Here is a 14,696-nt window from a genome sequence, read left to right as displayed (position 1 = left end):
TTCTTGGGGGGTGGGAAGGGCTACAAGGATGCATCTTTTATTCTATAATCTAAGTCATTATAAGAATGACTCTCTTTACAGAAGTAAAATTATAGAAAGTCATATTGGATTAAATCCGTTTCATAAAGAAAAAAGCTTATCAATAAAAATATCTTTTATAATTTGTTTTTAGTCAAAGAGTGAAATCACATTCAGGTCATATATGCCGAAACTTCTAAGTGTGGCTCAAATTTCTATATCCAGTAACTATGGGTAGATGTGTTCATAGTAACAGTGTCCCCATTGTGACTGAAATACCCTTCTGTTGTAAATACTTATTTACATATCAGATTCTTCCCCTGGGCTTTGACCTTCTTAAGGGCAGAGGTCATGTGTTGCCCAGATCAGTCCCTAGTCACTCAGTGTAGTACTTATCTTTGTAGAAATTTAATGAATATTTTCAGAATTGATTTGAATAATTGAGAAAGCCTATCCTTATACCCCAGATCCCTGCAGGAAATCACAAAAGTACATTCTCTGGAAATATACACCATCTCAGGCATCACTCTCCCTCAAGGTTAGCTTTGCAAAGGTTCTTCCAACCATCTACCAGGTGAAAATAGGTCCTTAAGTGGTATTTGAGGAGTCAGCACTTCTAAAACTCTCAACTACATAAGAAAGTTAGATTTGGACTTCTCCAGTAATCTCAGAGAGGTAGCTTCCCCTAGAGGGAAGAACATTCCCTCAGGGAAGATACTTTTCTTTTTTATTGGCTATAATCCCCTGCCTGGCTGATCCGAGTAGCAGGGGTTTGAGCACTACTGTGCCACTCTGGTGAGGATGCACACAGTACTGCTGGCCAGAGGCCAAAAATGGGCCTATACACACAGAGCGTGGATACACTGCATGAGTCAGCAACATCTGTGGCTTTGCCTTCAGGTACATTAAAGGGCAAGGAATTAGAAGCTAACTCACCCAGAAAGACATCCATAAGAAACACAAGCAAATAGTGCCATGGAGTTTCTGCATTTTCTTCCTTGAGATTTTCTCCCCAGAGTCTAGCCAATTGAAGACTCTAGTTAATTTCTTCTCAATTCTTTAGCAGCAAAACAATCTCAGTTTTAGTACATGGAGCACAATGGGGATTTAGTAGTCCAGGGAGTTGCTGAGTTCTCTGGAGAATGTGTCTATAACATAGATGTGGGAAAATTGATTTGAGCTATAATGCTGAAGCTTACAAGGCAATAAAACTGTGCATTTTATGCACAACATAAATACTGATTAATTGAAAATAAAGTTATTAATGTGATGCAGAAAATTATGTAATAATCACTATGGGAATTTGGATAAATGTCGATAAGTTTGAAATATGAGGCAAAGGAGTAAAAGCTGTCACATCCATGATATTTTATGCTCTGTTTTCTTACATTGGAATTGGAGATCATTAAATTTATTGCTCAAGTTGTTCAATGTTTACTCAACTCAAAGTTTTATTAATCTGATTAAACTTTGTGTTGTGAATAACCCAAATTCATCTATTATGTGAAATATAAGTAATTCCCAGAGTAATCAAGTATGACTGCTTATTTTAACCTGCATTTCACTACAGTATAGTTTATCTAAATTCATATGCAAACCACATAACATAATGCAAAGAAATTCAACTTAAACTCTCAACATCATCATTTATCAATATCAGCAGGATTAAAAATTATTTAATATAAAAACTTGAACATATCAAAGAGGAAAAACTAACATGCCATTTGGACCATAAGCTTACGTAGCCCATAGTGTGATCAGTGCATCTCTTTCCCGGTAAACTTGGGGTTGGTTAGGAAAAGCTAGTATCTGGTTGCCATTGTCATTGTAGCAGAATTTATATTTAGATAGGGAATTTGTTGAAGAGGCCACTGAAGGGGGCTTACCAATGCCTCTGTTGGGGGACCATCACCTAGACTCCAGTGACCAAGGTACTATTTAGTATGTACCTAGGATACCACAAGCTATATAAGACTCAAATATCAGAGAAAGTATGGCTATTTGGCCCTGCTTTTTGAGGAGTTTGAATTTGGTTTGAAAAGACTTGTGTGCATGGAAACTGCAGAGAGAACAATGTAAGAGAAACATACAGACAGAATAGAGACATTCAAGGAGCATTAGGAAAGGTGAGAGAAGCCTTAGTTTTGGCCTACATGAGGAGGGAAGCATTTGACTGACAGAGATAGAAGAGGTGCATGAGATAGGGTGTAGATTCAGAAAAAAGCTGAAGCAGAAGTAAGCACAGCATGCACTGAGAATTGAAGCCATGCCGGCCTACGTGAGAGTGAGGGCCTCTGGTGGTAAGAGAACTGGTGGAAAGAGACTGTCGGGTAGGGAGGGTGGAATCAGGTAAAACTGAATACTATATTGAAGCACAGAGAACTTAAAGGACTTTCCCTGGCGCATTACTAAAATGTGGCGGAGATGTAACCCTACTTTAAATACTATATTTAATGCTATCCTATTAACTCTTTCTAGGTTTAATGGAAGTCATCTGTGTGAGTTTTACATGGCAACAGTAAAGGGGTATTGACTCTGGACTCTGAACCACCCTGCTTCCACTGTTGTAGGGTTAACTTTCTGGGAGTTGTCCAGTAATATTATCTGAAATGGCCTAGACATACTCTAGCCAGCTGACTTCGAAACAATCAGTTTGTACTTATAGTGAAATATTTTTATTTATTTCCCTTTTACTCTTTCTTGACTTTCATAGCTGAGATTCTATTGCTATGGAGGCTTTAATTTTCTAAATTACAAAACAGTGCATAAGTAAGACATGCTGGGCGAACCAAGTTCAGTGTGTTTTATGGCACAAATAATCCCATAGGATCGTTCTACAGCTGTCATGCAACTTCCCCTCCCCAAAATCTAATGTAAGGAAAATATAATTGCACCATTATCACGCTATAAGCTAATGCCAACATGGTCAAGTTGTCTATAGGTTGCCATAACAACCCCTCTAAGATAAAAATGAGACTGGTATTCACAATATATATTTACATAGAGTTTATTTTTTCTTCTAGGCTCTTCAATGGCCAACAAGGAATTATTATTCAAAATTTTAGCACAAGATCCATTCTCACTGTTACCAATGTGACACAGGAGCACTTCGGCAACTATACTTGTGTGGCTGCCAACAAGCTGGGCACGACCAATGCGAGCCTGCCTCTTAACCGTAAGTAACACAGTGCTGCCCACATGCTCCCAGGGGCTTCTTGGCTCCTATATGCCATTAGAGATAAAACCTAAGAATGGAGAACTCAGGCTGATGTGACACATTACACACACACAGGAAACTTTGCTCCCAAATAATATGGGTGTTTGAGAATTTTGTAATTCCTGTAGAAGCCAACATCTATATAGAAAAGTATCTTACAGCTGAGAAAAGGGAAAAAAAAAACATAAATAAAAGGGCTAACTGAAAAATGTCTTCTGACTAAAGACAATTGGTTTGATGGGATTTTGCTTCTCCTTTTTTTTTTTTTAATGAGTTATGTTATCTGGAAGCATACGTTAATATTGCTTGAATTTACTCTTGGTTGATTTTCTTTAGACATTTATCTTGGAATAGCCAGAGTTTCACATGCTTTAAATAAAATGAAACAGTAAATAAATGATCATGGACAAAATATTTTATCTATATAGATAATATTTTTACTCAAAACTGTATTTTGAAATACAACTTAAGGTTTTACTCAAACAAATATTACAATTCTAATGTACCTTAGTTCATAAGGACTAGAAATGAATAAAGAAGAGCAAACATAAGGACCAGTTAAAGCGAGGGAAACCTACACTAATATTTCCTCCTGTAGTTAATTGTAGAATTTTTTAGAAGCTAAGTAACCAACCAATTGTTATAGCCATAAAATATTCCTAATTTTGAAATCAAGTGTTTCCCAAAATGTTCAAAGATGACTATAGAGAGTGCACTGTCTTTTCAGTTCCACAAAGCTATATGAATTATCCTTATTTTATAATATTTTTATATTAACCTGACATGTGTATATTTATGTCATCATCCTGTGATAGAAAATATCCCCAAGAAATGCAAATATTGCATAGTTCATCACAGACATGTTCATCATTTCCATTTTGCAGAAAAAGGAATGGATATATGATGTTCTTACTACACAAAAATGTACTGTAATAAGTTTCATAATTTATGAGTTTTCACTTACCATAATTTAAGAACCTCTGACATTGAGTAAAATATATCAGTTTCTTTCACATATTTTACTATTCCAGCTTGATATTCCTTAATATTTCTTTGCACTAAACTCTGAAAGAAAAACATGGTTTGCCTTGCAATGGCTATAGCATAATATGACTGATCAAGTTTCTTCCATGAGGATGATTTATTTAGTGTAATTATGAATACTATAAACCATGGAAAATATTATGGAACAGTGTGAATTCCAATTTAATGTAAATATTGATACTTCTCTGGTATATTATTAATATTTTAAATGGTTTAAATATTCAAAAGCCTGAAAGATTAAATGAATTAACAAAGCAAAGTAAAGAAAAATTTGAGGCCTAATAACATAGTTACTTTTTGTTATTTAAATTTCTAAGTTATACTCTGATTTTCAAAACTAGAGCACTAGTGAATGTGACAAATTAGGAAGAAATATCACTTGGTGAAATATTTGTTTTACTCTGTCAACCTTGATGTAATCATATGGAAATAATGCACTACTGAAAGTTTTCTAAACATGGAATCTTCACAATTATTTTCATGATCTCTCTCTGCCATTGAGTTCGTGCATGTTGAGGTGCTACTAAATATTAGTACAATTTGATTTATTTGCTAATAAAGACAAAATTTGGAATTTTTTTCTGTAATTAATAACATAGCCCTGAGAGTTTGAAGAAATGGTCATACATGCAGAACTCTTGTATGAGCTCATCTGAAGCTCTTATTAAACTAAGGTTTCTATTTTGTACTATAATTATTTTTATGTATTTTCATTTCTTCACCCAATTATAAGTTCTTTAAGAAGACAGGATAGATGTTTGATTAGTTATTTCATCTCTCATATCACCAAGTACAGTGCTATTTGGTAGGCAATTAGTAAATCTTTACTGAATAAATAAATTAATTAAGTAAGTGAATGAATGGATTAATGAATAAATGAGTGAGTGAACTATGTTTTAGCTATATAAAGTCTACTAGTAACTTCTAGAGCTATAAGGCAATATCACTGTAATTACAAATAACACTTCTTGTTAGCTTATTCTGGATCAGACTCTATGCTAATTTCTTGTATGAATTTGTTTATTTATTTCTCACACAATCCAACAAGTTAGATTCTATAATCCCCCTCTTACCAATAAGAAAACTTGGAAAGAGAATATAAGGCCAAAGGCAAATGGTTAGCAAGTGACACAGCGAAGATTTGAACCCTGACAGTGTGGCTTGAGAGCCCAAGCTTTCAACTAGGGCCCTTCACTGCCTCTCACTCTGAACATAAAATCATCAATAGAGCGAGAGATAATCTGTATCATTTGCAATATATTTTTTGAAAGATAAATTTCTACATATATCTTAAACTTTCCCTCTTGTAGTTTTTATCAACTTTTATTTGATAATTAACATGATGTTCTTCAATGTATGAAAGCCCTTTTTAAAACTAAATGTTTAGGTATAAACAACAACAAACCAGATATCAAATTTGAATATATAAAAGGTGAATGGGGTTGATGTTTATCTAAAAATGTATTATTCAAAAATGAAATGTAAGAACATCTAAATACACATTTAATTATAACAGGATTTTTAAATCTCCTTGGTATAGTGCAATTATGCAACACAGGCATTGTGAATCTGCAAACTATGTATGAGAAAAGGCAGTTTTCTAAAAGTTTATAAGATGCTAACTAGAAAGAAGGCAATATGTCCCTCAAGAAGAACTCCTGTTGCATCTTCACAAAGTCTCTGAGTGGGATAATGCTCAACCTCTTAAAATTATCCAAGAATATAAACCAGTCCTAAGTAGATACAATATTGGTTTTTCACCTGCTAAAGAATTTTTTTAATCTGCTGCTGGAGGTCAGCCCTTTTATTGGTAAGGGAATGTGTAAAGCTAACTTGCCTATCTCCTTATTTTAGGAGAAAGGAGGTAGCCCTCCAAAGATCTGCCACCTGCATACATGGTGATATATGGTACATGTTTTAAATAAGAAAAATTTTATGCTTTCATTATTTGTATCCATTAATAGTTAATAAGCTCTAAAACAAGGGGATTGGAAATGTAGGTTACCTGGCGTAATGCTGATAAACAGCAAACATTGAAACTGCTTGATGATAACATTCCAACAGAGTTTTAGCCACTGGGAATCAGTTCCTCATACACACTATTTAGGATAAACCCTGAGACTATTATAATCTACTTCTTGTCTGCAATAATTCACATTTTTCAGATCACCAAAAACATAAAAGACAAACTATAGTTTAGATCTTTGCCATAACTAAGACTATCAAACCAAGGAAATATAGCACTTTGAGGTGTGTGAGTATGTGTGAGCGTGTGCATGTATGAATATGTGAGTATGCGTCTTTCACAGAATGGGAGTCAAGCTGGTCTTGGTTTGAATCCCAGTTTTACCAAATAGCAGTTGCGTGTGACATTGTGTAAGCTACCTAAATTCCAAATCCTCAGTTAACTCATTTATAAAATGAGGGCAATAATAATACCTCCTACTTCATAGGGTAGGAATTGAATGATGCATGTAACACACTTATCACTCAGCCTGGAACAAAGTAAGCATTCAATAAATGTAAGCCATTGTTATAGCATTACACCCCCCAAGAGCACTCAATTAAATTCATTTGAGAGAGCAGTATATAGATGACTGACTTTATTTGATGACTGGCTGCTCAGTACTTTACTGAGGGTGTACGTGGTAAACAGTCCCTAATGAGCCAGGGAAAGGGCATGCAGACTTAAAACGATGTCCCAAATCTAGCTCATAGTTTAACCTCCTTCCTTGCTCAGTGCATTAACAAGATTTTGTGACACTCGTTTCAGAGACATTGAGGAGATTCACAGAGTGAAGGCAGAAACAATATAGTAGTTCTATTTTGAGATAATTCATTCAATAGCAACATTCATTTGTCAAATATATATATTGACTTCCTACATTGTGCAAAGCACTGTGCTAGATGTTGGAAAGAGAAGGGTTATTATAACTGGAATCTCATCCTCAGAGTTCTCATGCGAGTGAGAGGAGAGGAACAAGAGAGCGTGCAACTGCAGTGCAGTATAGTCAATGGTACCATGCAGGGCAGAGAAAACACTCTTAATCCAGTCTCTAGGGGCATGAAAGGACTTTCATCTAGAGTAGCTAATAGCACTATTTGGACTACAGCTAAGGCACAACTCAAAACCCCATTTTATCCATCACAGTCTCATTGTCAGAGGCAGAAATTTGCAGGTGTTCATTCAATGACAATCATGAACACAAGGTAGATTGGCACAAATAAGAGAATGATCAACTCACCTCAAAGGCTCAGGATAAGCTATAGACGAGATGCCCCCTGAGCTAAGGGCAATTGAGTTGAGCCTGGGTGTGAGAATGGTGATGGAAGAGAGAAAGAGAGAAACATTGTGGTATGAAATAGCTTATTAAACACATGGCTGTGGCTGGGTACAGTAGCTCATACCTATTGTAATCCCTGCGCTTCAGGAGGTTGAGGTGAGAGGATTGCTTGAGGTCAGAAATTCAAGACCAGTCTGGTCAACATAGCGAGACTCTGTCTCTACAAAAAAATATAAGAAAAATTAGTGGGGCATGTAGTCCCAGCTACTTGGGAGGTTGAGGCAGGAGGATTACTCAAGCCCAGGAATTAGAGGCTGTGGTAAGCTATGATCACAGCACTGCACTCCAGCCTGGAAGACAGAGTGAGACCCTGTCTCAAAAAAAAAAAAAAAGATATGGCAATATGAAACAATCTGATACCTTTGAAAATATTATCAATTTTAGTATCATTAGAGTAAAAGGTAGAAGGGGAGTATTGAGAGATTATACTAGACAAGTTGACAAGGATTAGGACAAGGATTGAAAATGAGTTTGACTTTTATCCTGACTTTGGAGAGCCATTGAAGGATTTTAACAAAGAAATGATATAAATATATTTGGTTCCCAAAATACTTTTTTTTTTTTTTTTGAGACAGAGTCTCGCTTTGTTGCCCATGCTAGAGTGAGTGCCGTGGCGTCAGCCTAGCTCACAGCAACCTCAAACTCCTGGGCTCAAGCAATCCTCTTGCCTCAGCCTCCCAAGTAGCTGGGACTACAGGCATGCGCCACCATGCCCGGCTAATTTTTTCTATATATATTAGTTGGCCAATTAATTTCTTTCTATTTATAGTAGAGACGGGGTCTCGCTCTTGCTCAGGCTGGTTTCGAACTTCTGACCTCGAGCAATCCGCCCGCCTCGGCCTCCCATAGTGCTAGGATTACAGGCGTGAGCCACCGCGCCTGGCCCCAAAATACTTTTTATAAAACAATTTTGAGGGTCTAAACCCAGGAACTAAACTTTCAATCATAAAGGCAAAAAAAAAACGTAATTGTACAAAAATGAGTAGTAGAGATGAGAGCTCTGAGTGATAATTAGGAGATTAGAGTTAATGACCAAATCTGGAGAAAATAGAAAGGGAGTTGTAAGAATGTAGATAAGCCCCAATGTTTAGTTTGGGTAATGTTAACTAGAATAAAAACATAAGAGAAGGATTAGGGCTTTTAGATTTGGGGAGGAAGTAAGGATTAGAAGTAGAGAGTAAGTTCGGCTTTAGACATTTCTCATTTGAGGCAATGTCCAGTAGGTAGCTAGGCAAAAGTCCAGAATGCAGATATAGATGTGAAAGTTATCAGAAAGGAGGTGGTAGTGTCAGTGATGACAGTAAATCAGATCTCTCATAAAGACCATGTAGAGTAAAAAGAAGATCAAGGACAGAAATCCAAGTAAAATCAGATGGAAGAGTGAGCAGAGGAAGAGAAGCACCCTGCAGAAGTAAGCAGATGCAGTGTGGATCAGGGGAGGATCCGGGCCAGGAAGGAGCAGGGCCAGGAAGTGCAATGGAAGGCTTAAGAGCAGACCATTTCAAGAATGTCCAATGATACATTAGGCCAGAGAAAGTCAGAAAATCAACCACTATCTCTGACAATTGTGCAGTTATTAGTGATCCCTGGCAGAGTAGTTGCTATGAACAACTGGAAGTGAAAGCCAGATTTATGTACATTAAGATTATATAAATAGATGAGGATGTAGAGACATGGGTAACAAACTACCCTTTCTGGAGGTTAGGCTATGAAAGGAAGAAGGCAGGGCTGATGTTATGCTTTGATGCTATAGTAGCTGGTCTGATTGGGCTTCTTCTCTGATCAATAGGCCTAGTGGCTGTGTGTATATCAGCAAGTCCCTGACCTGCAAAGACACAGTGCCCTAGCCTTTGGTGAACTACACCTGCCATGCTTTCTCTTTTTTTGCTGCAAGTCTTGTTTCTTTCTCACATCTTTTTTTGAATCTTGGAGAAATAAGCAAGGGCTGTGATTTAACATGAAAGCACCTTAAACCCCTTTCTCTTCCATGTCCTGTAGGCTTTGGCTGTAGTTGTAAAAGGAACTGTAATTTCAAGTGGAGATTTTAGTAATTTCATCAAAAGAATTACTTTAAATTACTTCAGATAAAGAATATAACTTTCTCAAGAAGAAAGCAAAATTTATGGTAGAAACACTACAGGAAAGCTGGTATACAATGAAGATCCCTTATCCTCTAGATTATCAATCCAAAATTTCTGAAATGTGAAAAAATAGAAAAATCAAAGTGAAGAAAGAAAGAGAAAGAAAGAATATTCTGTGGATCACTGTAGATCATTCCTCAGAGAAGTGCCTTAACAAAATTAATAATGGATGTCACTGTGCCAATTATTCATAGTCAAATTCCTTATTAAGTAAAAAGTTTTGGATTCAGAATTATTTGTTATTACATTGGTATTTTTCACCTGTGTTTTGTATTTGTTTCCTGAGCATGAGCAACCGAGTAGATGTTTCTTCTAAGTCTGTTCCTTAAAGAATGTGAACTGAATGGTCCCATCCTGCCATCTATGGGTCCAATTCATCAAGTGTACACCATCATTTAAGCACAAATTCAGTAACCAGTAAAATATAGTCATTTCTGTAAGTAAAACATGCTGCATATGCCTTGTTTCTTGCTTTTGCTAAAGAACAAATATTCATTATGGGGCATGTATTTAAAGACTCACCATCTAAAGGAGGGAGATTAATTAGAAGGAAGAAAGCTGCACAAGTAAAGTGCGTGAAATTCACACAGCTTCAGTTTAAGACAACCTTCTCTTGAAGCCTAATTCATGAAAGTATTTGGGACAAATCTAGCCTTAATACTGACAAAATGTCTTCACTTATAACCCCAAATAGATAATATTTCTAAAATGTGTAGATGCCAAAGTATGGTGTCAAATCTTTTGCTGGAAGATAAGGTCCTAATGATCCTATAGGGACATCTTTTCTTTTCTTGTGTGTGCGTGTGCACACGCACGCACATTTATTCAAAGTAACAAAGCATTTGTCTCAGAAATATTGCACACAAAACATTCAAAGGACCTATCAAAACTGTCTTTTCTCTGCCTTAGAAACCCTGTGGAGACAATAATGAAGTTCCAATTTTAAATGCTTTATACAATCAGCGCTATTTAACTTTCCGGAATGTCTCCTCTCATGTTAAAGAACATTTCTTCCCAGTCCAGTTTGATAGACAACTCCTCTTTTAGGAAAATAAATAAAGAAATCAGTAGCTTGTATCCAAAAGGGAAGTGGAAGAGGTTAGTAAGGAAAGCAAACATGTGTGTAACGTAACAGTTTTTCCCTGTTTAAATTCCAGTGATGCAAGAAAATAGTACTTTTTGACTGATTTGTTGAATGTGGAGCCAGCTGTGCCTTTGCAAGTGATATTTCAGCTCTCTGCTTGCTTCAAATGCCCCCACATGCCAGTAAGCAACTGTCTGGGCTCTCTGTCACTTGTGCCTGTCATAATGAACCTTGATTCCATGTGAAAGGTGATACCGCAAATGTGAATGCTTCGTATTTTAGATTGAAATTTATCTCCCCTCCTGCAACTTAAAAGAGATGGGGTTTTCATTTTAGTTGAAAGAGGCAGTAATAAATTTAGACTTGGTGATAATTGAAGACAGAGTACTGTGTGAGCTAACTTGCTTTATCCTCACAGCTTTGAGATGTTAATGAGAAAGCTCTCTGGATGTTCCAGTATTAAATATTTGACAAAAATTAGGTTTGCAGTTGTAGGTAGATTTTGATAGAGTTATACAGGCCTCTACTAAACAGAAATACACACACAGACATAATCATCACACAAACAGTGGATGTATACAAATTTGGTGAAATGGAACAGGAGTAAAACAAGAAGAGTTTTCTCCTCCTCAATCTATACCTAAAACCTATGTATATTTTCAAGAGGATGGATACAAAATATGGTTGTTTAATGGCATATGGGAGACTTAAAACCTAGCAGGTTGAAGCAGCCAGAATGACTGTTGGAGCATATGGTGCTCGATGTCACCAAATTACCACCAGAAAAAAACCCAACAAATACTATCTAGTAGGGCTTTAGTTGCCTTTGTCAATTGAGAGAAATTTAGAGCTAGAGGATGTCTCAGATATTACCTAGTCAATTTTCTTCCATCTTTCTTAATCAGTGGAATCCTTTCTTCCCCTAAATGAAACTGTGTGCAAACCATTAATGCTAACAAAGATAAAATCGGAGTTAGTTTGGTGTGTTGGAAGTAAATTTGGAAAATCCTCTTATTTGCCTACCCATCAATCACACAGTGACTTTGAAGTCTGTCAAAATGTCATAGCGTTCCAGAAAATTCATTTTGGAAACTTCCATTCTACACCAATTCTTTCATTTCATAAGTGAGGGAACTGAAGCCCAATGAGGATGAGTGAGAGCTCAAAGTCAAACAGCGTAACTAACTATAGGGCTAAAATTTAGACTTTCCTGCCCTTGTTCCAACACTCTTCCCACTACACAGGTGGTACACCGAAAGTTTCGACTCAAGCAAATCTAAGTTGAAGCTATAATCCTGCATGAAGGATTTTGAACACTTCTTTCAATCTCAATATTTGAACCTTAGTCATCTCACCTATAAAGTAGGGGGAAATAATTTATTTTTATAGGATTGTTGTGAGAATTAAATGTAATATGACAGGCAAAATTGCCAATACAGTGTTAGTCCAAAACAAATATCCATGAAATGTCAGTTTTCTTTTCTTTCCTGCGGTACATATAATCCTAACATTGAAGGGTAAACACAAGCCGGCTCAGATCTACATAACCTGAATAGCTGTGTAACTTTATTTCACTAGATATCCAAATTAACAGCATTTGTTCTTTGCTTCATTTATTGATGCACTTATGTATAACATTATGATATTGTCCTTTTTATTAGAATTATTAATTAAATCAGCCATGCACATAAACATTTACTTGTAATGAGTGGGAAAGAAAAGTGGGCAGGTTGATAGAGAGGGTTGTACAAGATTAATTTCTCTGCTGATGTGTTTCTCCCAGGTTAAGAGGCGATTTGACAGCTACATCTTCAAGCTCTGGGTACTGCACTTACATCCCCATAGCTGACAAAGGGTCAGGAAATGCCAAAGGGAGAAGGCAGCTTTGGTATTTGTTGTTGAAATTGATCAGCCTTGAAATGTAGCAATCTTAGGATAATTAAGTACCAAAAGGATATAGAAAAGTCAAAAAGAGTTTCAAATGTAACCATAAAATTTTACTAGCCTAGGAGTCAGATTGGCCTTTAATTGGAGAGGTCCTTAGCATTTAACTGTTTGGCTTCAGTTTATCCATATATGAAATGAGGAGACTAGAATAACTAATCTCTAAATTATCTTTCAGCTGTCTTGCTTTAAGATGCCATGAAATCTATGATTTTACAAGTAGTATATATATATTATATAATATATAACAGTATTAATATATAATACATAGGTTGTTACTTTAAGAGTTAGACTTCCTCCTTAACAAAGTCGAAGTGCTGCCATTATTGTTCCCTTCTGTACATTTCTGTCATTAAACTCAAAATTATTTTTTATTGACAGAAAAAGTCCATTTTAATATGCTTGTCTCTGTGGTGAGTTTCTATAAAACTCAGCTCTAGAGCACTGCTAGCCTAATCATTTTGTCATTTCTGTATAGAATTTTACTCTCCGGAGAAATTCTCTTTATGGTCACAGTTTCAATTCTGTTGGCCAGTAACCTGTGAAAAGGCACCAGAATAAACCTTCCTGCTTGCTATTTTATTTCACACAGCTCTAACCCTATAACAAATTAGGCCAAAATGTGACCCACTGGATATGGGGGTTGTGGCTATTTGGGCTTTGTAAAAATGAAAACTTACCAACATTTCCAGCCTAAAGAAAATATACACGAACAGACTCTTCCTTCAATTGTGCATTTCCTATTCCTTTTTCTGACAGAGCCTATTGGAGATCCAGTGAGAGGTTTCCCTCCCAGTATTTCTGTGAAGTCTCTTCGAGCGTACTTACCCTGCATGCACTATTTTCCTTGTAGTTGTGGCTGGATTTGAAGCAGGATCTAACAGTTTGAGAACATGATAAGGTGGCAAAGTTGGAGCCACTCTCTCACCTCCACTTCCGTGCTGTGATTTCTTTTTCTGAAAAATTGGAAACATGACCCCTAATAAAAGACTCAGAAATATATATGAACAAAATTATTATTATGAAATGTTGAGTATTATTATTATTAAGCTTCCCATTTCTCCTTAGTCAGTGTGAAACATAATTAATAGAGTACTCCACAAAAAGAAAAAGTAAAGTGAAATTGGCTTTTTTTTGCCATTTTGATATTTCAGATAAAGGTAAAAAGATGAACTGTGAAAGCAATGATATTTCAATGAGCCACACTTTCTCTAAAGCACTGTAAATTCAGTTTTAGTATCCATAAAACTGCTAGGAAAGGGACTGAAAATGGCATATCTTCATTGAATGTGTCTATTCAGCATGGACTGGATTTCCTTACTTATAAATGTAATTCAATTGGGATTTCTCTACAGAGATACAAGTTAGCTATCTGCCCAGTATATACTTAAGCAAGATTTGAATAAATCAAGCAAGACTTGCTCACATGGAAATGTTATTTCACTTATGCCATGGTCAGACATTTATAGTAGGCTGGATTTTTCCTATTTTAGATTTTTTTTTAAAGCAAGCTTTCTCTTTCAACAATTTTAAGTCAAAGAAGCAACTTCAGTTACCTAACTCTAAAATCTGGTTTTAGATAGTTGCATAATCTTCGGTTTCTTTCTTTGATTCAGTCCAATTAGTGCATATGTGGAACTGCCTAATTAGTGAGGCAGATCATAATTCTTGTCAAAGGAACATTGGAGTCACTACTCAGTCCACTTATAAGGAATCACAAGTTTTCTAAAATACTTCATAAGACAAGATATAGCAACATATTTCCCTAATACTGGCAGGATAATAGTATATGCTTTAAAAATTAGTGACCATAACTGTAGGGAAATACGTATTTTCTCAAAAAATCATAATTTCTTGGGAGCATTATAGCTTATGATGTGCTTACAAAATTTAGATAATATCTA

At 36.0% G+C, this 14,696-nt stretch overlaps 1 protein-coding gene across 1 annotated transcript in view; it reads left to right on the top strand.

Annotated features, from left to right (window-relative positions):
* NEGR1 (neuronal growth regulator 1) overlaps positions 1 to 14,696 on the top strand; it is an 821,802-nt gene that overhangs the window by 648,735 nt on the left and 158,371 nt on the right. The window contains exon 6 of the mRNA XM_020288933.2: positions 3,042 to 3,193. Within this exon, the coding sequence (XP_020144522.1) occupies positions 3,042 to 3,193 (152 nt within the window). The remainder of the gene's footprint in view (positions 1 to 3,041; positions 3,194 to 14,696) is intronic.

This window comes from Microcebus murinus, chromosome 2 (assembly GCF_040939455.1).
Source record: "Microcebus murinus isolate Inina chromosome 2, M.murinus_Inina_mat1.0, whole genome shotgun sequence".
NCBI lineage: Eukaryota > Metazoa > Chordata > Mammalia > Primates > Cheirogaleidae > Microcebus > Microcebus murinus.
This window is presented reverse-complemented; position numbering and strand designations above follow the sequence as displayed.